The following is a 23,497-nucleotide window of genomic DNA, read 5'->3' on the forward strand; positions in this document are numbered from 1 at the left end:
TCGGACTTTTGCAAAACCTCTCTAAACATTGTAACAAAGTTATGTAAGGTGCAAATTAATATATCGAATTTGCCCGCTTTAGATGCTCAAAAGCATCTACTTTACAAAACTGCGGTAGTTGGTTTTGGTACAGAGTTATGGATTCATAAACTGCGTGCTTCAATTTTCTTTAAGCTTACCAAATTTTCGACAAGTCTTGCGAAAGTTCCAAGCCATAAATTAAAATTGTCCTTTTTAGGGTTGCCATAAGTTAACTTTCTCCTGCAACAAATTTTATTCAAATAGGTCCAGAGGTTGTCTCTCTAAATCATTTCTGTTATTTGGACATATTTAAATTGGCGGCATCGGAGTTAGCTCCGAGCAAAAGCTGCCTTCTGAGAGGACGCTTCACCAGGACAGCTCTTCTCTCAATGTGTCTTCCTATTGTGGTCAGCATCAGAGACAGCCTAAGTAGACAGCTAAGGAGCCAGCTTCGATCCCAAGTAATGGAACGCGTCTGGAATTCGTCTGGAAGACGTCTCTGCGACGTCCTGTGCTTGCATTCGGGTCTCATCGGAAAGCGGTCTCCGCAGGTGAGGCCCAAACTAACGTCTTCGCACTCTGTAGCCCAACATGGTACCCAGTGAGCTACAATATTGGGTCGTTGATAGGGGAACGTGCATGGAAAGGTATCGGGATACGTTATATAAACTGTGCCTTTTTAAAGTAACGTTCTTGCACTGACACGTCTAGCACGCAAGCGCATCATGGTGACGACTCTTCCTTAATGATAGAGAAATGTATGATGTGACTACTATTCTGTATATATGTGAGTGAGCGAGACGGAGAGATGCAGGCTTTAATGACAACTGGGAATACCTGCGTAGTCGTAGGCCCAATGATGCCCTCTAGATGATACGGTGACACACAAAAAAAGAAATAATGTTAAGCAAGAAAGACCAGAAGTAATAGAAAAAAAAGAGCTTGCAAACGCGCGTGTTCATTGAGGAAAAGTACCCGAACAGAACACGAAGACAAGCGAACTTTACCGAGATCGATTACGTATGGAACACACCGAGCACACAACTCCCATTAAAGTGCTAGATATACCAGACAGACTATGTTTGCCACCTCTCTCTCTCCCCCCCCCCCACCTCTTTACTTTTCCGTTGAATGTTTGTGAAGGTTATTTGACTATATAGCACGCTTTGCGATTTCTCAAGACGGCAGCCACACGCATTCGATAAGATACGAAAAAAAAGGAAACGCAAACAAAGAGAATCCACCTTATCTCGGAGCTCTCGAGTATCGGGGCCACGCATTTCGCTCAAGAAGCCGGCTGAGGCGGTGAGATCATTGCAGCTCGTGGTCGCCATATCGCGACCGAGAAGGAATGCCCGGGTGCAGAAGTGGCGTCTGCCTTTGCCTTCTGCATAAACCACCGGTGCACCAACAGAGCACTTTCGCTTTTTCCGTTTTAGCGAAGTGACGGGAAGGATGGGGACACTGGAGGAATGCGTTGCGTAAAAACAGGGCTCGCGGAGCCGGCGGCGGAGTGTATTGCGAGAGAGTTTTGCAAGGAGCGTGTGTAACGCCAAGCCGCCCTGTCGTCGCCTGTCAAGATGGAGAGTGCGAAGAAGCTTCTGCGTGTGTTGGCTTGTGTGGTGTGGTTTTCGAGTCCAGCAGAATGCGCTGCCAGACCCAACATCATCGTTATAGTGGCCGACGATTTGGTTCGTATAAACTTGCCTTGTTTATCTTATATTTGGCGTGTTTTTGCGGCAAAGCTGTCTTAGAGGTCTGTTACGCAACGTGAACATTTTCTAGCACTACTGCGATCGGAGCTCTTTCGGGCGAAGGGTTCTGCTACTGTCTCCAGGAATGTATACAAACGTGTGACAAACTTTTTCTAAATGAGGAGGCAATATTTCACGGCACTTCGAGTTGTCCTAGTGTTTTTTTTGCGTTTTAATAGAGCACGGTTCTGGATATATACACATCAATTAGGTATTGCTGGTCACCACGTCCCTAAGTTTAGATTCGGCCTGTTTCTAGAACTGTTTACTGTCTTTACGGCTCATGTGTTGACAAAGTTCGAAAGAAAATTAAAACTGAATTCAGGTGTATCACGTGTCAAAACCACGATATGATTACGAGGAACATCGTAGCGGAGGACTCCGGAATAATTTCGACCACCTTGAGTACTTTAACCGTGCGCCCAATTCAGCGTACGCAGGGGTTTTCGGATTCACTCCCTGTATCAAAATGCGGCTGCCACAACCTGGATTGAACCCACGACCTCGGGGTTAGGCACAGTCACGGGGCCACCCCGGCGTATTCTGATGAAGTTCGGCACCTACCCATCGCCGCCTAGTGTTATTGAGAAACGCCGTATGAAGACCTTTTCTCTTGCAATACACCCTCATCGACCCATCACGTCTAACTTGTGTCGGGATCACTCGATGGTTTCAATTTGGAATTCAGTGCTGAGGAGGTGCAAACTGTGCAGCTACGACGTACAGTGTACCTTCGCTTTGTTCATACTGTACCATACTCTATCCTGGTACAGTTTATGGTACACATTATTGTTAGCTGCACTATATCCTCATCTACCCTTTCCCCGTGTCCGACGTTGGAATCACGTGGCGCTTTCAATGGATGACTGCAGGGCTGGGGCGATGTGAGCTTCCACGGGTCAGAGCAGATTCGCACGCCCAACATCGACGCCCTGGCGGCAGACGGCATCATTCTGGACAGCCACTACGTGTCGCCTATGTGCACGCCGTCCAGGGCGACACTCTTGTCCGGGAGGCACCCGATTCACACCGGTGAGTATTTGCGGCGGAGTGGTGGCAAACCGGCTTAATGGGCGTGTCGTCTGCACGAGCGTCCTGTTCCGAGTGATGCCTAAATTTCGTCCCACTGTCTTCATGTCGCTTTGCGAGTTTGAAAACTCATGAGTTTAGACAAGATATTGCGTCATATGTCCAGCATTTTGCAATAATCGTGCATGCATGCACACGGAGTCTTCTTACCTTGGCGTGTTTTGTAAAATTGGGAAATATTAAAATATAGAAAGATAATGCGCAAGAATTCAATGCCGCGAGACTGTCCGAAGCCACAATGCGAAGGTGAGACAAATCTATAGATATATACACGTACCACCCATAGTTTCCAGGGTACCTGAATCGTCGTTAGGCCAAAGTTTCCTCCAGTAAATTTGTGCCTCTCAAAATTGGACCTCAAAATAAATTTGGCCCTCAAACAGAGAGCAGAGAAAGGTGCGCGTGGAGGCAAAAATCAATTTCACTGCAATCAGTGAAATATAAGCACCCAGTCTGCCTTGAAGAATTCTCAAAATTGTTACCCGTATATCCTCAAAGAGACACTCAATCTAAGCATAAAATAAGTTCACACTGATAAAACACTTTTTCACATTATTTCAGTTAATTTTGCGATGGGAGGTTCATTACCGGAACAGAAAATGGAAGCTGAAATTTCATTCTTTAAAATGTTGCCCTGAAAATTCGAGCGCCGGAACGTCTGGGTGACATGGCGTCACTCACGTCACGGTCTATTTTCTCGGATTTTGACCCTGCGGGCGCTGTAAAGAAGCCGGCAACATTATAAGTTCAATCTTTGCCACTTTTAGCCTAGAATGTGGTCTGCGTCTTCGTCCAAGAAGGAAGGTAATCAGACCACACCCGACGCAGTCGAAACTGCTCACATTTCGGTAAGCTGGTGCGACAACTTCAATGAGGCTTCGCCAGGCATGTCATGAGTTATTGCGTTTTTCCCACGCCCTCTCCCCAATCCCTCAAACATATATATCAAGCCTTCCCGAGTATTAGGTAGTAATCAACCTTAGCGTTCAAAAGAGCAGGCAACGTCTTCGCATTAGGCAGGAGGCGCGTTCAGTCCAGGACACCGTGGGCCCTGGCCGTCAGCGTCGCCCTGCCCACCGCGTTCGCCCGATCTTCAGGGTCGGTGCTGGCCACCCTGGCCTCCCACTGGCTAGTGCGTGCTCTAATGTGTACAGCATTCGGCTACTGCGCTGAGGGAACCCGGTTACAAATCGACCGCCGGACCAGCTTGGGTCAGTGGGTGCGACACTATAGGTGTGTGCCGCTCTTCGCTGAACCTCTCTGACGCAAACTTTGGTCACCATAGGTATGTGCCATCCGGTATGGGCCGCAGTTCACTGACCTTCCGTTGATAACAGCTTGGGTCACTGTTGACGGGTCACTGGGTATGCGTGACTCTGCAACGAACCTCTTTGGCTTCAAGCAGGGTAACAATGTGACGCATAACATGTGCCGCTCTTCAATGGAAAAACAAAATGCCATTTAGAATTTCTCCGGTGCTGCGTTGAATCGAACCTGAGTCATATATAATCAGACAATCTTGTTAAAATGTGTATACACGCAAGCGCCACTCGCGGACTTTGGGGCGGCGCCTCCAGATGGCGCAACGTTCCCAGAGGGAAGCGCGAGAGAGCCGCCTGCTTGCATACACGCCTCATATATACATGACCCGTCTCCACGCTGGCGATATGGTGTGCCGTTACATTGCTTCACTGCTAAGCGCATTGCCATCGACATTCTTCTAGATGGGTTCATCCGCAGTTTGTTTTGCTTACTAGGACGTAAGAGATATTTACTAATGCAGCGCACTTGACTTTTCTTTTAAGGTCCCCTGAGGTGTCATTTCGTGCGGAATAGACAACCAGAGAAATAATTAGAGTACTGCTCAGTAGCCCGGTGAGAACAAGTTTGCATCGAAGTATGACGGTGTTTATGCTGTAACGATCTAAGACTACTATTTGGTTTGTTTCTGAAAGGAATTCCCGAACTGGTAGCAATTAAATTTGATATTCTAGGGAAGAAAAGATAACGCAGCAACAGTGGCCCATGCTGCTTACCTTCCTGTATTTTTAGCATAAAAACCGGTCGTTGTTTAAGCGCGCTGATTAGGCCCTGTTGGTTATTCAACAGTTTCAACAGTAACGCTTTCGAGCTCATCAGGTGCACGAAAACTTCAGAACATCCACAAAAATATATTGGGCAGTCCGTAGAAACTCTTTATATGTTTTGCTTTATTGTCTGTAGAATATTTTTTGTAGAATAGATGATTAGCGTACTTGCGACTTCACACTTTTGTTTGATATTATCTCAAGATATTATGCGAACGGATCTTTTAATATAACCATGAAACACACGAGGTCAGTGGAAAGGAAGGATATAAGATTGTCGATGACTTTGTCTACATACAGATTTTATCAGTCCACTTACAAAAGCACAAGGCTGACAAGCGGGTGTATCCATCTACTGTATTATTATAGACTCTCCATAGTGTCTAAATTATTCATTATAAGAAAGTACCATGAAACCCCGTCAAATATAGTTAAGGGGTTGTGAAAAAGAATATAACATGTATTAACTAAAAGGTTACTACCACCGCCCCTCTTACATTTTACTGATCCCACTACGGAAGCAATAAAACACACGATGAAGAAAAAAAAAGCACTTGCAGTATCACTCCTCTTTCAACCAGTATAGAAAAAACGGGTTTTGTGAAGCTTTACAAAAAAGAGATGTATAGCCTTAAAGAACATAATTGTTATGAGTGTACCTCAACAATGATGTAGGTATAATATAAAAAACATTCACTCGCCATCCCGGCCCTGCGAAAGTGCATGTCCGGTGAAGCTGTTGAAAACCGCCACGACAACTGCTGAGTAGGGTATTCGATGTTTAATTGCTTTAGAGTAATGGTGCAGTAATTGTAATATAGAATAATGCTAGTAATGTGAGTAATCATATTTCTGACAGCACGCAGCCGCTGGTCTATTGCCTTTTCTTGTTGCTTTTGCCACTTCTTATAATAACGCTGCTCCTAGGAAATCATAACTGTGTGTTGCCTACCCATAGCGGTGCTGCAACGACAACGAAATCAGTTGCTAGGCTGGTTCCTTTATATACGAAAGGCTAGCGACGTCACTTCCCACATCACAAGCTGCCGTCGCAGCGGCAGCTTGCGCAACAATATAATCTTCACCAAGAAACGTATGCGGGGAGCGCTACGTGCTTCGCATACGGTTGTATGCTTGTTTTGTGCTTGTTCTTTAATAAAAGAAATGCTGTTCTGTTTGTTGTGTACGTGCATCCAAAAAATCTATCCACTTTTCGCGCTACTTTGCTGAGCGCTTGAAGCCTGTTTCACCACCGTCGTGGGTCGACCCTTTATTGCACTGCCTCCGGGTTGGCCCGGAAGCAAAAAGCCCATGGACATGGACACGGAAAATGCCGACCAATAAGAGGCTAATAGCTTCGCTGTAAAATAGATACTTATCGGTAGAAGTTGTGCTACAACAAAGTGCTTTATCTGGTTCGCAGGACTGCAGCACAATGTAATCTATTCTGCCATGCCGTATGCGTTCCCGCTTCAGTTTAAGCTGATGCCCAACTACCTCAAGACACTTGGATATGAAGCACATGCGGTGGGAAAGGTAAGCTGCTTACTTCATAGCAGAGCTTTAGCTTGCCTTTAAGCAAATTGCCCTTGATAGAATACTGGGATACCGCTGGCGTAGACGTGAGCAGCATAAGTTGAGGCGCCATATAGCGAAGTCGAGTTAAACTAGGGCACAAATGAAAGCATTCTAAGTTTTCTCAGTTGCTGGTTAAAGCGCTGGCGACAGCCCAATTGTGGATGTATAATGAGTGCAATCTTTCTTTTTATGCAAGACCGGCATTATGAGAAACAACAACAAATAAACAAAGCAATTCGGGTACTTCTTGGTTGGACAAACCATCACAAGAGTTGTTACACGCCTTGTTGCGCAGTTCAGATCACTAGTGTTTCGGTACTCCGTAAACTGCAATAACCTCATCGCTACCAGTGTCCAATCTTGTGGGCACTTTTTCTAAAGCCAAGTACTCGTCAGCGAAAAGTTTCGACGCCTTCAAATTGTGAACCTTTTTCATTCTGGACCATGGCTTGCCCAACTTCCGAAAGAAGACTCGATATTTGGGCTGGGGCGATCATTAAAAAAAAGATAGAAGATGGCTGTCACCTGCGTTCCCGCAATTCTTCCTTTTCGCTACGAGAATCCACGATTGTGCGCACTTGTTCTAAATCCGAGTATGCCTCAGCTAAAAGTTCCGATGTATTCAAATCACGTGCCCTTCTCAGCCTGCCTCATTGTTTAAGCAGCTCCCAAACGAGAGCGCCAGATGATGGCTTAGGCGATCGTTAAGATAAAAGAAAGAACATGGCTGCGAGCAGCTCAGGAGATGCTGTCTAACTATGTCTTCGCGCTACATTATATCGGTAAGAAAACATCAACTACCCCAGCAACAAGTCAATCTACAGAATATCAGCACTCTATTTGTTCCTATAGTGTAGTGGCAAGCCGCAATTCGGATTGACGCCGTCTGGGTCAGCGGCCGTAATAAAGTGGCGCAATGATGGGATGTCAGTGAGGGTTGGTGTTGAATACTTTGTTTTTAAGTCACTGGCCGTGATTATAGCGTGACGACCAAGCATGACGCGTTCGATGAGACTGTATATCGTGCTTGATTGGTTTATAAGGAGACAAGATTCCCTAAGTGTCCGGCAAGAGCACATGTTGTTTAGCAGTATTGCCTCGTTTTTCGTCACGCCTGAACTACGAACTATTACCAATTTATCGAGCAGTACCGGCAGCAACAAAAGAAAATTTGGCTAAATGATGCAAATCAAATGATAAGTCTTCATGTTGTCAATGCAGTGGAAACACTACGCAAACAACTTGTTATGAAAGTTTCATTTCGCTGCCCGTAGAAAGGCAACCTAGTCTTAAATTTATTGCAGAGGCTGTTCAAAATGTGGAGGTCTATACCTATTTTATAATGCTTTATTGAATTTACATGAGTGGTACGATACTTAATCAATTCCGTACTATAAGCATGAATTGAAATGCAAACAGGAAATACCTGATCATACGAAACGTCCGTTACGCGTAATTAAACAAAATAGGCGTTAAATAAAGACACGTTTTAGCCGGTTTACAAATGCAGACAAACTTGAAAACCGAAGAATGCATTATAGTAATTTCGCGATTGTTCCCGTTTGAGTTTATGCTGGTAGTACATTGCAGACCAGAGTCACGCAGTCTCGAGGTGCTCCGGGACAGTCAGTAATCCTTTGTAACTAAGTAGACTGTACTGCATTTGTAACTAGGCGGAAGACAAACAAGACAGAATGCAATATTACTGCAACACCAAAGTGAGGGGCAATAATAAATACAAACGCAACAGTGTTCGTTAACTGCTTGCCTTGCATTTGGCGCTGTTCACCGAATCTAGCAGAGTTGTAACTTTCCTTTTGTTGCGGCCCAGTGGCATTTAGGTCACATGACCCGGAACCATACACCGACTCGCCGAGGCTTCGATTCTTTCTACGGCTACTACTGTGGACACCATGGCTATACGGACCACTCTGCCTTCGAGGTAATGAGCTGTTAAGGAACAACGTACATTTGACTTTTGTGTGCTTTTCGGTGAGGGTGGTGCGCTGCCGCATCTCACGCAGTTACTTCAGCAAGGACGTAAGTAATGGTGAGCGTAATCGGCGGAAGTGTTCTCGGTTGCTTACCATGACATCTTGGGTGACACTACAAGCATATATTTTCGTCCAGAGCAATGCGGTTCATTTCTTCTTATGTGGTGATTTCACTACGCTCGCTCAAGCCTCGAAGACGCTTGAACTAGGCTGGCCTTGGACAGTTGTTCCAAGAACATGCGTGAGACTTACTCGAAAGACGTTACACATTATAGGAGAAACAACCACAGATTAGGCATGTGTAGTGGATTTGTAGTGCTAACAAACCTTTCGCTCACAGGTTACATGTTGCTGCAGTCTAGGCGATCGCTATTTTTCTTTTGCTGCAAGTAGATGTATATTGTGCAGGTACCTGTTCTTTATCACGAGAACCTGGTACATGCCCAATACCTTCCGTGGGTCGAATTGACTAACTATCGAACTTGTGTGTGCCGTTGCGGAGACGAGCATTCAACTGAGAGACTGAACAGAAATCGCAGGCTAATGCCGCAGCTCGTGAAGCGCTACACAAATTAGGGCATCTTGCTGGGACATATCCTCCGAAATCTCTGGCGTTGTGCATGAAGCGTCTGTAATGAAGTCCATGGTTGGTGCAGAACGGAGATCTTGGAGGCCTGCTCGAATGGATCGCGCAGCCCTCGTTAGATGACACAGCGACGCTACATGTAAGACGGCAGAGTACAAAGGCGTTCAAGCAGCAGCTCCTTGTCATCAACACCACTTTAGCATTGACATTGAGAGAAAAAAGAAAGCACTGATAGGAAAAAAGCCGAGTCACTGTTGCAGAAATTAAAAGAGAGGCTATTTGCAAAGATATGTGTATTTGTTAAATGGTTGCTTAGTACTTGGAAAACCTTTTCATTTTATATTTTCTTGAGTGGCAGCTATTTACAGGGGGTACACGAATAATAAATATTTTGAATATGAATCGGCTTGTACTTGGTGTTTGATTTACATTGGACTCGAGAACAATACTTGCCATGTTTTTGAGTACTCCCTTTCACCCAATACCAGGTAAGGTACAGTTACTTCTGCATGCGGGGGTGCTCGCCTTGTGCAGTTAACATGTGATGAGACAGTCGAAATACGAAAATGCGGATACACTGTGTGTGTCGCTAGGTCAAGGACTCAGCATCTGTGCATTCACTGACTTTAGTCAGACCCAAGTGCATGCTTTCAGATGGGAAATGTTCAGCTGAATTTCTGGTGTACAAGTTGCGTGCTTATTTTTTATATGTAAAATATATTCAATATTGTGAGGCAATTTTTAAATATGTCTGATTAATTCAATTAGAGGTGAGATGTCTGAATATAATTATTATGTACTTATCAGGAGTACATGGATGATCCCAAAAATCCGTGGACAGGCTGGGGTCTGGACCTTTGGGACAATCTAGAAGCAGATAAATCCAAATCTGGGAACTACACGACGGAATTGTTCACGCAGAAGGCAGTAGAGATACTTAAGAATCGGGACCGCAATAAGGTGAGTACATTTCGTATCTATAGAAGCTGTGAAAGTTACCATGCGTAACCTTATTGCCTTCGTGTGCTTTCCTAGTGATAGTGCGGCAGTACGTGGAATAATTACCGTGGTAGCAAACAGTGAAAACTCCTTCACTCCTTGGGACTGAGAAATCAAAAACAAACAGTGGCTGTTTATAGTACGTAAATGGTGCGACAAAAAGACATTTTTTCTAATCGGGTTGGAAATGAGAACCTCTATCTATTCTGTCTTGCACGCAAACTTTATTTTATAAAGCGGAGTGCGTCACTTTGTTCTGGAGATTAGTGCATTGAAAAATGGTTCCTTCTCACAGAGTCCTAGGAATTGATCAACCTTATACAATTACTGCTATCTTTTTTTTCGCGATACTGCGCAATGACAACTGGCTGCTGTTTTTGCAAACTCAAAAACGACTCGTAAAGGTTTCTCCGCTGGAGAAACAACTGCTGGTGCGAAGATGTTATTTTGTGCGTGCAGTTTGTTCCGATGATCTTCGTAAGGAGAGAACACGAAGTACTGAAGCCAGATGACCAAAAAATTACTTTCTAGTATTTGATTAGTGAGGGGATGCAATCGCTTCTTTTGCAGCCTCTGTTTTTGTACCTCAGCCACCTGGCAGTTCACGTGGGCAACTTCTACGCCCTGTTCGAGGCACCGGACAGGTATATCGAGATGAACAGGCACATCAAGAACCACAAGCGACGACATTTTGCCGGTGAGATGAGATCAGCCAAGCATTGTACACGTTATGGCCCACTATAGGGAACAGACGGTCACTGCTCAAGCCAGTGAAACGTCAATAGTTCTCCAACTCTTAGAAGACATCGGGCTAGTACGCCACTCTAAGAAGAGGTACGCTCGTAAAAAACGAGGTTCAGGTGTTCATTTCTATTTTGAGCTGTAATCAGTGCTGGACTACTAAATAGGTAGGCGTTTCTTGTTACAGTCGACGACACTGTACCCATATTCTGCTGCACGTGAATGAAAACTTCAAGGTTTGTTGATCGAAGCTGCGCTGTACGTCCCATTACTGCAGAGTACTGTGGCGTGGAGGGGCAGGTGGACCTGAGGATGCCTGAATTTGCGAGATCGCGCTCCTAATTTGAATTGGGAGAACTGAGTAACATCGACAACACATATGTAAGATCTATAATAAACTGTTGGAAAGGGAGCAAGGGCGAGGAAAGTTTTTCTCTTACAACCGAACTATGAAGCGAAGCGCACATGCATCAGTAAGGTGACACAGGTCTGAGCCAAACTTTAGGGTTAAATCCAGGTGATTTTTGTTCAGGAAATGCATAGCGCGTGTTCTGTGTGTCTGACAAAAACGAAAACCGCGCCATCTATTAAAGTGTGAACGTGTTACGCTCTCAGTATGCGATCGATGAGAACAGCCCACTTTTAATGCTGTTAGCATTCTCTGGGAGTGTCTGTATCCATATATGTCCGCGCCTTACCTTTTTCCCGCCAACTTGGCTCACTGGGTAGTCCATGATCAGATGGGTCGAACATTCGGCTCCTGTGCTGAGGGAACCAAGTCCAAACCGACCCTTGGACCAAGTTGGGCCATTGGGCATGGACCTATCGTAAGTGGCCCTGTTTGTTGTGAACTTGGGTCACTGGGTAGGCAACACTGTGTATGTGCAGCCTTTCATAATAATTAATATAGAAAACATAACATTAACGGTGTGCGAGACATCAGATCGATCGCTAATAGCCATAATGTCGCCGGTTCTCTAAAGCACTTTTACTCTGAGAATTCTATACATGAAGTTGAATGTCCGAATGTTACCTTTACATCGAGCAAATGCATCAACCATTTAACTTTTCTTGTAGATAGCTTGGCTAGTTGTATTAGAAACGGCTGCTACAGTGCTCCTAGTTGTCTCATTGAAAATTACCAACTAGGAAAACATGTACCGTTATGAAACAAGCAACTCTGGCCCTATTAAGTTGCAGCTTTAGACTGCTGTAAATATGAAAAAGAACAACTGAAATACCACGAATACTTCAGTGCGGGTCCTACAACGCTTAATCACCGTGCCTTTCGTCGCAGTATATTGTCGCATGAATCGTTACTATTTACGAGAAAAAAAAAGGAAGGCAGGAGGAAGGGGCTTGTCTGACGAGCTCAGCGCTGTGAAAATATAACCTCGGCGCTATAGAAGAGGAACAAGAAAGAGGTCGGGGGAAGGAAAGCGCCATTAGCATAGGTAGCACCCGGTTCGCTGTTCCTCGAATGCACAAACACAGTTCCACATACATCAAGAAAGATTAGAACTGGTTCACAGTAAAATGTTATTGAACTAAAGACTTATTTGCTAATAGCGACTCCTTTGCTGGTGATTAATACTCTCGATTATACACAACCGAAACATCGCTCCAGGGCTTTAAGAACGCTGTTATAGTTCATGAGTTACGTTTCCCGTGCTTAAAATGACGTTTTGAGCTGTAAACTATATATATAGCTGTCTAGACTCACGTTTTCTCTCTCTCTCTTTCACTCCCCATTCCCCTCCCCACGTGTGGGGTAGCAAACTGGACTCAGACTGATCAACCTCTCTGCCTTTTCTTCTTCCCTTCTCTCTCGCTCTCTCTGAGCTGTAAACCTCTGCGTAGCGTGATTGAAACCTTGGTCATCACGGGTCTATCCTACATTCAAGCAAGATAAAAGATCGCCAAAAAATTTGAAAAGTTGGAAGTGAGACGCTCGACTGAGCCACAAGAGCGTATACGGAAAGGACGCACGGGACACGTTGGCAAGGGTGACACGCGGAAAAAGCGTGAATCTTAGGATGCTGGTGAACGATGTTAAACTGAAGCAGGTAGAGGGACCCACGTGACCGTTTAAGCGCACACGCGCGCGCGCTCAGTTGAAGGCGACACAAAGGTGCTGCATAGTACAGCTGCTTGGCACGTAGGAACAACAGCAGCACCCTCATTGTCCTAAACACATCCTAGGCTCTGTCGAGTACTTCGCTCGCGTTACCCTTTTCGTTTTTTCTTCAAGCGGGGAGTAGGTATCAAGCTAGAAGCACGAGCCTGCCCTTGACGTGTAGCGCTGTGGCGCCACTGCGTAACAGGTTTTTAGGAGGATCCCCGATGTCGTCCCTTTAAAATGAGGTCTCTTTCCTGCTTTCTTTTTTCGTGAATACTCTAAGCTTCTTTCATATTATATATGCAGTTGTTCGGATAACGCTTCCGTCCGCCCCCATTGTGATGATGACGATAACTTACAGTGGAATCTCTTGCGAAATCAGGCGGCGACAAGCATTCACCAAGCCCGCTTTAGTTAATCAGCGTTATGTAGACGCAACACCAGTCTGGCGTCGTGCCCACATCTCCTAGGTATTTTCTATCTTCATTAAAACCTATCTTTATTCTAGTGTTACCTATACGCCTGTAACGACTCACATTTTAACAATTTATTCTGTGCTTTTTTTCCTACCGATACTCTAAAGTTGTCTTGCTTACCTCGAGTGTTGAATGGGTAATGCTTGCATCCGCTTTGAGTACCAGCTCTCTTGGAAGGTGGACATCAGCTACGGGTCTTGCCAGGTAAACACAGTGGCATTCCATTGTAGTGTGCGGTGTCGTTTGCAGTTATCGGCTGCAGCAGGCACAAGCTTCATACTTTTGCGAATATTTGTTCCATTTTGTTATTTTCTCCCTCACGCAGCCAGCTCAGGCCTCAGATAGCAAGGAACTATCTTTTGTGTTATCCTAGAAACTTTCCCTACTGATTTGTTTCATGTCATTCTTGCAAATATCCATTGTGTCCTTTTTTATCCTTTGACTCCAACTTACCGTCTCTGTTTCCGTCAATTTTATTTTTTGACGAACCCTGGTTTTCTATTATTGCCTGTGGTTGCGTCACTACTGACACAACTTGAGCTCCACCTGTCGCTGGTAAATGTTACTATCCTGGAAATACGTATTTCTTGTTATTTAAAAAAATGTCATGCAAGCCTCTGCAGTTCTGTAAAAAAAACGCACTTTTCGAACTAACGAGTGTTTACCTTTTTTATTGAGTTACTTTACAATTACCTTGAATAACCAGCAACGTTGCCAGCCAGAATTAGTTGTGGCACTCGTTTGCAGCCATGTTGTCTGCGCTGGACGACGCCATTGGCCAACTGGTGGAGGCCCTGAACGCAACGGACGCCATCCAGGACACCATCATTGCCCTCACCACAGACAACGGTGCAGCCACCGGCGGCATTGACCAGAGCGCCGGCTCCAACTGGCCTCTTCGCGGCACCAAGATGACCCACTGGGAAGGCGGCGTGCGAGGAACCGCCTTCCTCTGGAGCCCCCTGATTCGCCAGCCCAGAGTGTCGCGTCAGCTCATGCACCTCTCTGATTGGTTGCCCACACTGTACTCTGCAGCCGGTGGGTGCGCAATTTCTTTAATATCCGCCTCTGTGGCGCGCATTGGCGGTGGCGTTCTGCTCCGGAGCGCGTGGTCGCGGATACTGAACCCCCGACCACGTGAGAAATAGTAATGATAGTAAGTTAGCATAAACGAGGCAAACCCGAGCAAAAAGAACAGCATCTGAAGCAGTTAATATCGACAAGCCTACAAGCAAAGAATTAAAGAAAAAAAAAAGGTAGTACATATAATGAAAAGTAGATTTTGAAATAACGGTATCCTATGATCGGCTAAAAACTTGTTTATTAGTAATGAACGAACAATACCGGACAATGGATTTCAGTGCTCTGTTTTACGTGAAAAAGAAGAGGTGCATTTGAACGCGTTAGTAATACCGAGAAAAGGCATTAGCTTTAAAGCATGAGACGTGCGAGTACAACTTTCTTTGTAAAGTGGGATATGGCTGCAGTCACAAAACCCAGAGACAGAGTCAATGATGACCTGCAGAAACTTTGCAGATGCAGATTCAGTGTGATAATGCAGCAAGAGCGGTTGGAAGTTCAGGGACTCCAGTGCCTGCGTTGGTGAAAACAAAACAAAACTACAACCGTAATTATGCCAGGTGAAGCAAATAGATTTTCTTCGTGCAGATTCAACTCATTTCACACTGTTGGTATGGGTACGAAACCACGGAGGCCTATTGAAGAACGGGGCGAATTAAAGTTTAATATAAAAACAGCTTAGTATCCACGCGAGGCCTTAGTTAAAGTGCGGCACAAGCAACCTAGTTTTGTGTTTTCTTGTTTACGTGTTCAATGTGGTGAGACCAAGAAAGACCACTTGTGAAAATAGCAACCAGAATACTTATATTGCAACACTCGTGTTAGCCTAACGCCATTCCAAGAATAATAAAATGCGTGATACTTAATTCTGTTAGTAAATGACAAAAAAAGAATAAGGGAAGAGGAAAACGTTCGTTTACTTTGTTTTACATCCCGGTTGAAGAACCCTAGATGGTCAAAAAATCCTCATCCCTCCGCTGCAGCGTTGCTGATAGCCCCAGTATAGATTTGGAACGTTGAACCCCGGTGACTGACTGACAGAATCAATCAATCAATCAATCAATCAATCAATCAATCAATCAATCAATCAATCAATCAATCAATCAATCAATCAATCAATCAATCAATCAATCAATCAATCAATCAATCAATCAATCAATCAATCAATCAATCTCTTTAAACAATAAGCATGCTTCAGCGATTCCTTGGGCTCTCAACTAATTTACTGCGACAGCATCTATTTCTGACAGGAGGCAACAGCCTTCTCAAGAGCAGTTTCATTACGTTACCCGCGCGCAGTCGCCTTCGCACGCTAATGCGTTGCCTGTGCGGCTTCCCGCACATGCCACTGTGGCCTCTCATACATGCACGAATACATGCAGGAATGCCAACCCTCTCAGAGTGGCGTATATATTAGGGCCGCGGGAAAATACAAGCGCAACCTTCATAACTTCATACCTTTATCTTTATATGAAACTTGTATTCTTTTTTTTGGACCGTTTGTATTATAGCTTACAGTGCGTGCATACGTGTTGCTTACGATGTCGTTCGGGAAATGTAGCGTTTAACAATAAATTTTGTTGCCCACAGTTGACGTGGCAGTAAGCATATCCTTCCACGTTCCTCGCAAATCACGGTGTCCGTGTTCTGAAACACGGAGCCCACCGCAAGTTTTCCCGAGTGCCAGGATTGAAGATGTGCGCTCTGGTTAGCCTACTTGCTTTTCTTTCAACATCCCTCTCGCTCTTCAACGCAGGCGGCAACGTACAAGACCTAGGCGACATTGATGGCATCGACATGTGGCACAGCCTTATCACGGGCGTCGGTTCTCCGAGGGCTGAAGTGCTGCACAACATAGACCCGATATGGAACATGTCTGCCCTACGCGTTGGACGCTACAAGTACGTCAACGGCACGTACGGTGGCGGCCACTACGACGGCTGGTACGAGCCGCTGAACGTCAGCGACTCTCAGCTCGGAATTTACAGAGTGGACAACACCTCGGGGGACAAGTACGGTCTGCACCACCTCTACGACGACCGTGGTACAGATTTGACGACTGCCGGGGACAATACGAAGACGTGGCAGTACGAGCCTTACACACATCCTGTTCCTTCGTCGGGAGCAGGCCGAAGGTATACGTACTGCACGTTCTCGAATGAGTTGGGATTGTTGCGTGCTTGCTGGAGTACCCCAATGGGCGAAATGAAGAAACAACTCTATGAAAAAGGATCCATATGCTCGAGACAACAATTCTACGTGATTGCATATGTTCATGTGGGAACATACGGATTCTTAACAGGATCGTACTATATGGAAATATAGTGCTGTGAACCTTCCAACACTATTTTTAGCTTTGGACTAGCAACAGTTTTATTTTGTTTGTTTGTTGGCTTACTTACAATAACCTATAGAAGAAAGCAAATGAAAGAGCGCCACAAGGTGTGCACTTGAGTTTTGGCGAAACTCAAGGAGCTCAAGGTTGCCCTTAATGCTTGTCATTGAGCTAATTAAGACCAAAATTTTATTCAGACATAATGTAGGGGCATGGCTATGTTTTCTATTGACACCTAGTTTGAGGGCAGTGAAACTGGAGAGGTCGCGTTTTCACCTACTGTTCAATTACAATTTTCGTTTACTAGCTGGCACGGCCATTCCGAGAACTGTGCCACTTCAGCCAAAAGGAATGGGTGAGGTGAGACCTAAAGGGACGCTTAAGAAACTATTAGGTGAATGTAGATGAGCGAATCAAACATTTAAATAAAAAAACTCACATTTTCCTCAGCAGAAGCTTAGCACGTAATACCACAACGCAACGTCGAAAGGCTCGTACCGATGCCCTGGTCGATTCTCCGAAGTTGCTCTCGATTACATAGAAACAAGAAAGATGTGCCACTACAACGAAAGGGGGAGGAGACAGTTGAACACATGAAGCCACTAGAGTGATAGAACAATACATCTCTCGGCCCGCATGTAGTTAGTATGCTAACGTTATTTCGGGCTGCCTCCAGACTAAGGATTTTCTTATTCGGCCACTGCTGATGACTTCCCTTACGTGAAAGATTTTGAAATTGTCCGATTGGCCATCGATTCTGTTATTCATCTCTGACACAAAATTTGCGAACAGAAGTGAGAACCTGAGCCAGCTGTCTTTTGTGGAAGTTTCAAACAGAAATGTGTGCCAAGGGCCGAGTTCACAAAGCCTTCTTTTATCTTGCATAAACTCGTTCTGATTCTCAAGAAACCAGTTCATGCTCACTGCATACCCCTTACTTAGGGAGAAATATTTGGGGGTCCTGCGGTGAGAACTGTGAAATGTATGCACACTATAGTGATACAGAAGTTACATGAACAGGGATAAATTGCCTCAAAAAGGCTGGCCAACGTTTAGACAGGTGGACCTACCTGTGTCAAAAGCGATAGGTGATAGGTCCGCATATCGAAACGTTGGCCAGCCTTTTCGAGGCAGTTGATCCCTGTTTATGTATTACAGTGTTTAGGTATTACAGTGTGCTACCTTATCGCTCGACCCCATTCTTGATTTTGAATGCACGCAATAGAGGGTCTCACGGCTACACTCCAGTCGCCTCGACCCCTTGCAGCCAAGGCGGATGTGCTGTAAAGACTACACGCAAACGTTGCACAGAGGCAATAGCGTGTGTAAATCTCACCACTTCCATCATGCTCCTGAGCTTAACCTTTCCACGCGTCTTTGACTTCCCACAGAACACTCTCTATTGCATGAAGTGCGCGATATGGTGGCTGGAGCCACATCACTGAGGCCGACCTACCCATTCGTATCCTAATAAAGTTCCTCTCTCTGTTATATTGTGGGGCAAAGCGAAACAATAACGAGCACTGGTTGCGCCACAGTGGTTCTTCTGAATTATTTTGATTTGGAATGTTCCCCTTCTCAGTGGGTGTGTTTTGAATTTAGCGGAACACAATTTTTTTTGCAGCAGTGGGCTGTTTTCTCATAAATCTGTCCGGCCTCAGACGAGTTTCTTTCTTCATGCGGTTACATGCGTTGTTTGAACGGCGTCTTTCAACCAGTAAGGACAATCTCTTGTGCCCGAACTTGGAACTTGTACGTTGTTGACGAACATTACGTCCTACCAGGAACAACGTCTTGGATCCGACGTGCGCGGCGGCCCGGACAATCCTGTCCATCGGTCGCACCTTGCCGAGGCACAGTCCCCGAGAAGTGCTGACCGAGTGCGGCCAGCCGAGGAGGAAAGAATGCAAGCCACTCGAAAAGCCGTGCCTCTTCGACATCGACAAGGATCCCTGCGAGATAAACAACATAGCCGAGGAGAATCCGCACGTCAGTAATTACTTTTTCAAATGCGTAGCAACACGACAAATGTCGTAATCCGGGCGAGAGATTTGAACAGATGCTTTTCGGTGTGTTGCGCTTTGTTTTACTTAAGTTTGTATGAGCTGTTTTCATTAGGCCAGCCGCCTAGGCTAATAACATGCCGAACCTTATGATTAGCCGACACTTGATCTTACAAACAGTTTTTGTCTAAGAATGTGTTTGTGAATACGTATCCTATCCGGTTCTCTGACTTCGAACATGCAGCTGATGCAAAGAAGTGGTCATTCTTGAAGAAAAATTTTGGGCTATGAAGGAGAACGTAAAAAATTATATCTACTGCAAGGTACCAGCTCAGCTGTAACCTAAGTTCACTAAGAATTTGAGAAACGTTGTCAGCAAGGATCAATTTCATACCCACCACGTGCGTTGCTTGACGTCAAAGTTCGTGTTGGGCGGAACTGCGTTTTGCGTTGTTACTAAAGCATGTGTCACAATATCTAATGCCTTTGACGTAATAGTTCTGCGGAAACCTGCAGGGTGGAGGGAAGTAATTAATAAAGGGAAAATCAGACATTCAGCCGTTCATAGGAATTGCTACAAAGGAAACCCATACGGGTTCCTCGAAAGGAAAGCCCCGCAGTTGAAGAAAAATTCGTCCTGGTTCGGGACACGAACACGGGACCACCGCCTATCCGGGGCAGCCGCTCTGCCATCTGAGCTAACCAGGTGGCTAACAGATGGCAGGGCGAAGTCGAATTTGTCAACAACTCGAAGCAAAGGCTATGGTTTGACGTAATAGTTCTGCGGAAACCCGCAAGGCGGAGAGAAGTGATTAATAAAGAGAAAATCAGACATCCACCCGTTCGTAGCAGTTGCTAGAAAGGAAATCCATACGAATTCCTCGAAAGAAAGCCTCACAGTTAAAGGAAAATTTGTCCGTGTCCCGGACCTGCACGAATTTTTCTTCAACTGGGAGGCTTTACTTTCGAGGAACCCGTATGGATTTCCTTTGTAGCAATTGCTACGAACGGGGGAATATTTAATTTTCCCTTCATTAACATCTAATGCCGACTGCGTATAAATGCGTAGTTTACATGACCTCTGGGGCCAAAATCACAATAATTTCGATTCATGTGTGTTGTTTTCCATTAGCCACCTGGGGTTCCTTAAACGTACACCTAATGCACATCACACGAGCAGCTTCGCATTTCGCCGCCAACGTAATAAAGCCGCCGTGGTCGGTAACACCATAGCGCAACACCATGGGTGCTTAGCCACCGCGGCAGGTGCATCTGCTCTTACGTGAAGGTCTAGCGTAAAAAAACATACTTATGAATATGCACACTCGTATTCACAAGAAAAGTTCATGTAGTTCTGTTGGTCCGCATTACCGAAGATATTGTTTCATTCATCAGAAAATGTTGAGCATCGGAGCTTTGCGTATAAGCGTAGGCTAACATAAAAAACATGCTTATGAATATGCACACTCGTATTCACAAGAATAGTTTATGTAGTTCTGTTGGTCCGCATTGCCGAAGATATTGTTTCATTCATCCGAAAATGTTGAGCATCGGAGCTTTGCGTATGAGCGTAGGCTAACAGTCTCTTTAAAACTGAGGTTGAACAGCGCGAATAAAACAAGGACACGAGGAAACAAATGCCACAGAGAAGCGCTTGTCTATGGTATTTTTTTCCTCATGTCCTTGTTTTATTCGCGCTGTTCGACCCCTCAGTTCTGAACATGAACCAACTAGCCCTCATCAAGAGCTTACTAACAGTCCCTTGTTATTGGTTTCCTCATAACATGAATGCACGAAGCAACACAACCGCCCTTCGAGAAGACATTTAAAGATGCCCAAGTGTCTAATATAAGCTTTCACTTGTTTTTTTTCTTCTCAGATAATACGAAGCTTGGAAAACCGTCTAGAACAGCACAGGAAGACGATGGTCCCACCCTTGAACAAGCCACCCACAAGAAGAGCGGACCCGCGATATTTTGATTTCACCTGGGCACCTTATATGGACTCTGTGTGATATTCCGAGTTCCATGGGCAGGGACTTTTGTTACATGGAAAAAATTTCACAGAGTAAATATTGACAACTCATGTCGAAATTGTTTTCCGTGAAGGATCGGCTAAAGAGCTTCTGCCGCAATTTTTGTCCCCGTGTGTTGCAGTATTTTGTAAACCTATGTACCTTGATGGCTTTAGTCAAGAGGGAATGACGTTTGTTATAGTATATGCATTTGGGGAACATATCTCGTCAGTCCCAGAATAAAGGGAAGAAAAGTACAATCACGCTGAAGGGGCATACGAAATCAAATGTACCCAACTTTTGAAAAGACGACTGCTTTTGAATTAACCTGTTAGCGTTAATGACAGACAACTTTCGGAACGGATCATCCTGGAATGCCTGCTTCGAAAGCCGTCGAAGCAGAAGAGACGAAGGCAATTGTTACAATTCTAAAGGGCAAGTACTTGCATACGGCTTCAGCAAGCCTTAAGGGGACATGCACGTTGAAAACTCTTATTATTATTCAATTTATTTTATAAATGTTGATTGCGAAATTACACGCGAAGATTTAATTTTCCTGAGTAAAACGATCCAGGCGTCTCTCTAACCAGAAGAGTGCGAAAAATGACATTAATGGAAGCATGGTAACTGTAAGGTAGCTCAATCTGCACATTTCACTAGTGCTCAAGCGAAGGTTGCGCTTCTTACACATGAGAAGCAAAATGAGGTCATGTCAATCACCATCAAGGTTTTTGAACCCAAAATGCATGATACCTATTCTATAAACATCTGCAAAGGGAACCGTGGGAAGTGCTTCTACATAAGACGATTAGCATTAGTTGTAGAAACAGGCGGTCACTCTGAATTAAAATATTACCCCATGAGCTCACTTTCTTAGAAACCTATACGTCTGGATTGAAAATACATTTTATGCTGCAGAAAAAAAAATGCATCTCAGCTGTAGCGCGGGATCGCACACAATATCCAATCGCGATATTAAACAAAACTAACATAAATGTAATGAAAACAGAAAAGAAAGACAGCGCACGCCATATACATGGATAAGTGAGGATTCCATGTGCAGGTTGTAACCATATTTTATATCGTGAGCAAATAAAACAGGCGCGCTCGCCTTTCCTGTCAGATATCGGCTGTAGATGGTTTTCAGCAGCGGCGCACGGGCGCGGCCATGTTTAATCACGTGGTCGCGCCGGCATGGCTGGCCTTGGATCAAAGGCCAGCGAAGCGGCCGTACAGCTGTAGACATGGGTGACGGTGCGGCAAGCACCGTTGTTTCGGGTCCACCGATGCACAGCGGCCGGATCGACTACAAAAAGATCTGGTCCATGGTTCAACGAACATGCATGTCCACCACTGTTTGTTATTTTCACGTTGTATATGGTCGCACTGGAGTCATCTGACACTCGATCATCGGGCATGTGAGTCCCTCCTTCGCGCCGAGCGATTCAAGCTCACGAAGGCCTCTTCTGCGCCAATCATGTCAGTTCGCTCGCGAGTTACAGCTATTATTTTCTTTTGTATCTAGTGCGGTGTATTTAATGAGAACTCTTTTCGCGCAGACGTCTTTTCTTGTACGCAGCAGATCGACGGAAGAGGCTGTCTAAAACAAACGTGTTGCGTAGACCTGTGGCCTAGCAGCGGTATCAACAGCGTTATAGGCCTTTCCGTATGTATATCATAAGAAGCCAACAAACACTGACTGCAAGGACAACATAGGAAAAATTGCTTGTGCCTAATAAATGAAAAACGGAAACGATAAATTATTGGAAATAAAAGAGGTTGAAAAAACCACTTGCCGCAGGTGGGGAACGATCCCACAACCTTCGCATTATGCGTGCGATGCTCTACCAATTGAATTACCGCGCCACCGTGTCTCCATCAAAAAAAGAAAAAGAAAACATCCATCGCCAAGGTTTGTGATTGGTGCCGCTGGCTCACACTCCCAGGGCTCTACTAGGAAACATAAGTACCCAAGAAAGTGGATGGAGAAACGGCGCCGCGGTATCTCAACTGGTGGAGCATCGCACGCATAATTCGAAGGTTGTGGGATCGTTCCCCATCTGCGGCAAGTTGATTTTTAATCCACTTTCATTTCCAATAATTTCTCGTCTCTTTATTTCACGTATTAAGCACAACTAATTTCCCCTATGTTGTCCTCGGTGTCAGTGTTTGTTGGGTTCTTATGATATCTCCGTATGGTGGTGGTGGTGGTAACAACTTTATTGACACTCTGCTCAGTTATGACCTGGCAGGCCCGAGTCCTAGAATGGCCCCTCACGAGGAGCGACCCTTTCGGCCCAGGCAACGAGGGCTTTTTGTACTTTTTCTTCCGGCGTTCTGAGCAGCTCTTCCCACGTCTGTTGTGAGGGAGCTGGCAGGAGCGACCTGGGAGGGGGTAAGCGCTCGCACCCCCAAAGAATGTGATTTTGGGTAGCCAATGTTTGATTTGTGCAATTTTGACATATTGGGTTCCATTGCCCGTTGGTAATTATGGATAGCCAATGTGGGTTGGGGAACGATTTAGTTTGGATTCGACGCAGGATCGAGGCTTGCGCTCGCGTGAGGCTTGCGTTTGGAGGCGGGTAAATTCGCCTTTTTTGCTTGTAATAGTTTGTTATTTC

General features: G+C 45.1%; 1 protein-coding gene across 1 annotated transcript; it reads left to right on the plus strand.

Moving 5' to 3' along the window:
- The first annotated feature begins 1,299 nt into the window (after positions 1-1,299).
- LOC142564090 (arylsulfatase B-like) lies at positions 1,300-20,947 on the plus strand. Its single transcript, XM_075674932.1, has 10 exons — positions 1,300-1,712; positions 2,648-2,807; positions 6,375-6,487; positions 8,361-8,471; positions 9,917-10,069; positions 10,679-10,805; positions 14,192-14,482; positions 16,281-16,659; positions 18,644-18,848; positions 20,742-20,947. The coding sequence occupies exons 1-10, from the start codon at positions 1,602-1,604 to the stop codon at positions 20,874-20,876; spliced, it is 1,785 nt and encodes a 594-aa protein (XP_075531047.1). The 5' UTR covers positions 1,300-1,601; the 3' UTR covers positions 20,877-20,947.
- Positions 20,948-23,497: the final 2,550 nt, after the last annotated feature.

The sequence above is a fragment of the Dermacentor variabilis genome, chromosome 11 (genome assembly GCF_050947875.1).
Source record: "Dermacentor variabilis isolate Ectoservices chromosome 11, ASM5094787v1, whole genome shotgun sequence".
NCBI classification, from domain to species: domain Eukaryota; kingdom Metazoa; phylum Arthropoda; class Arachnida; order Ixodida; family Ixodidae; genus Dermacentor; species Dermacentor variabilis.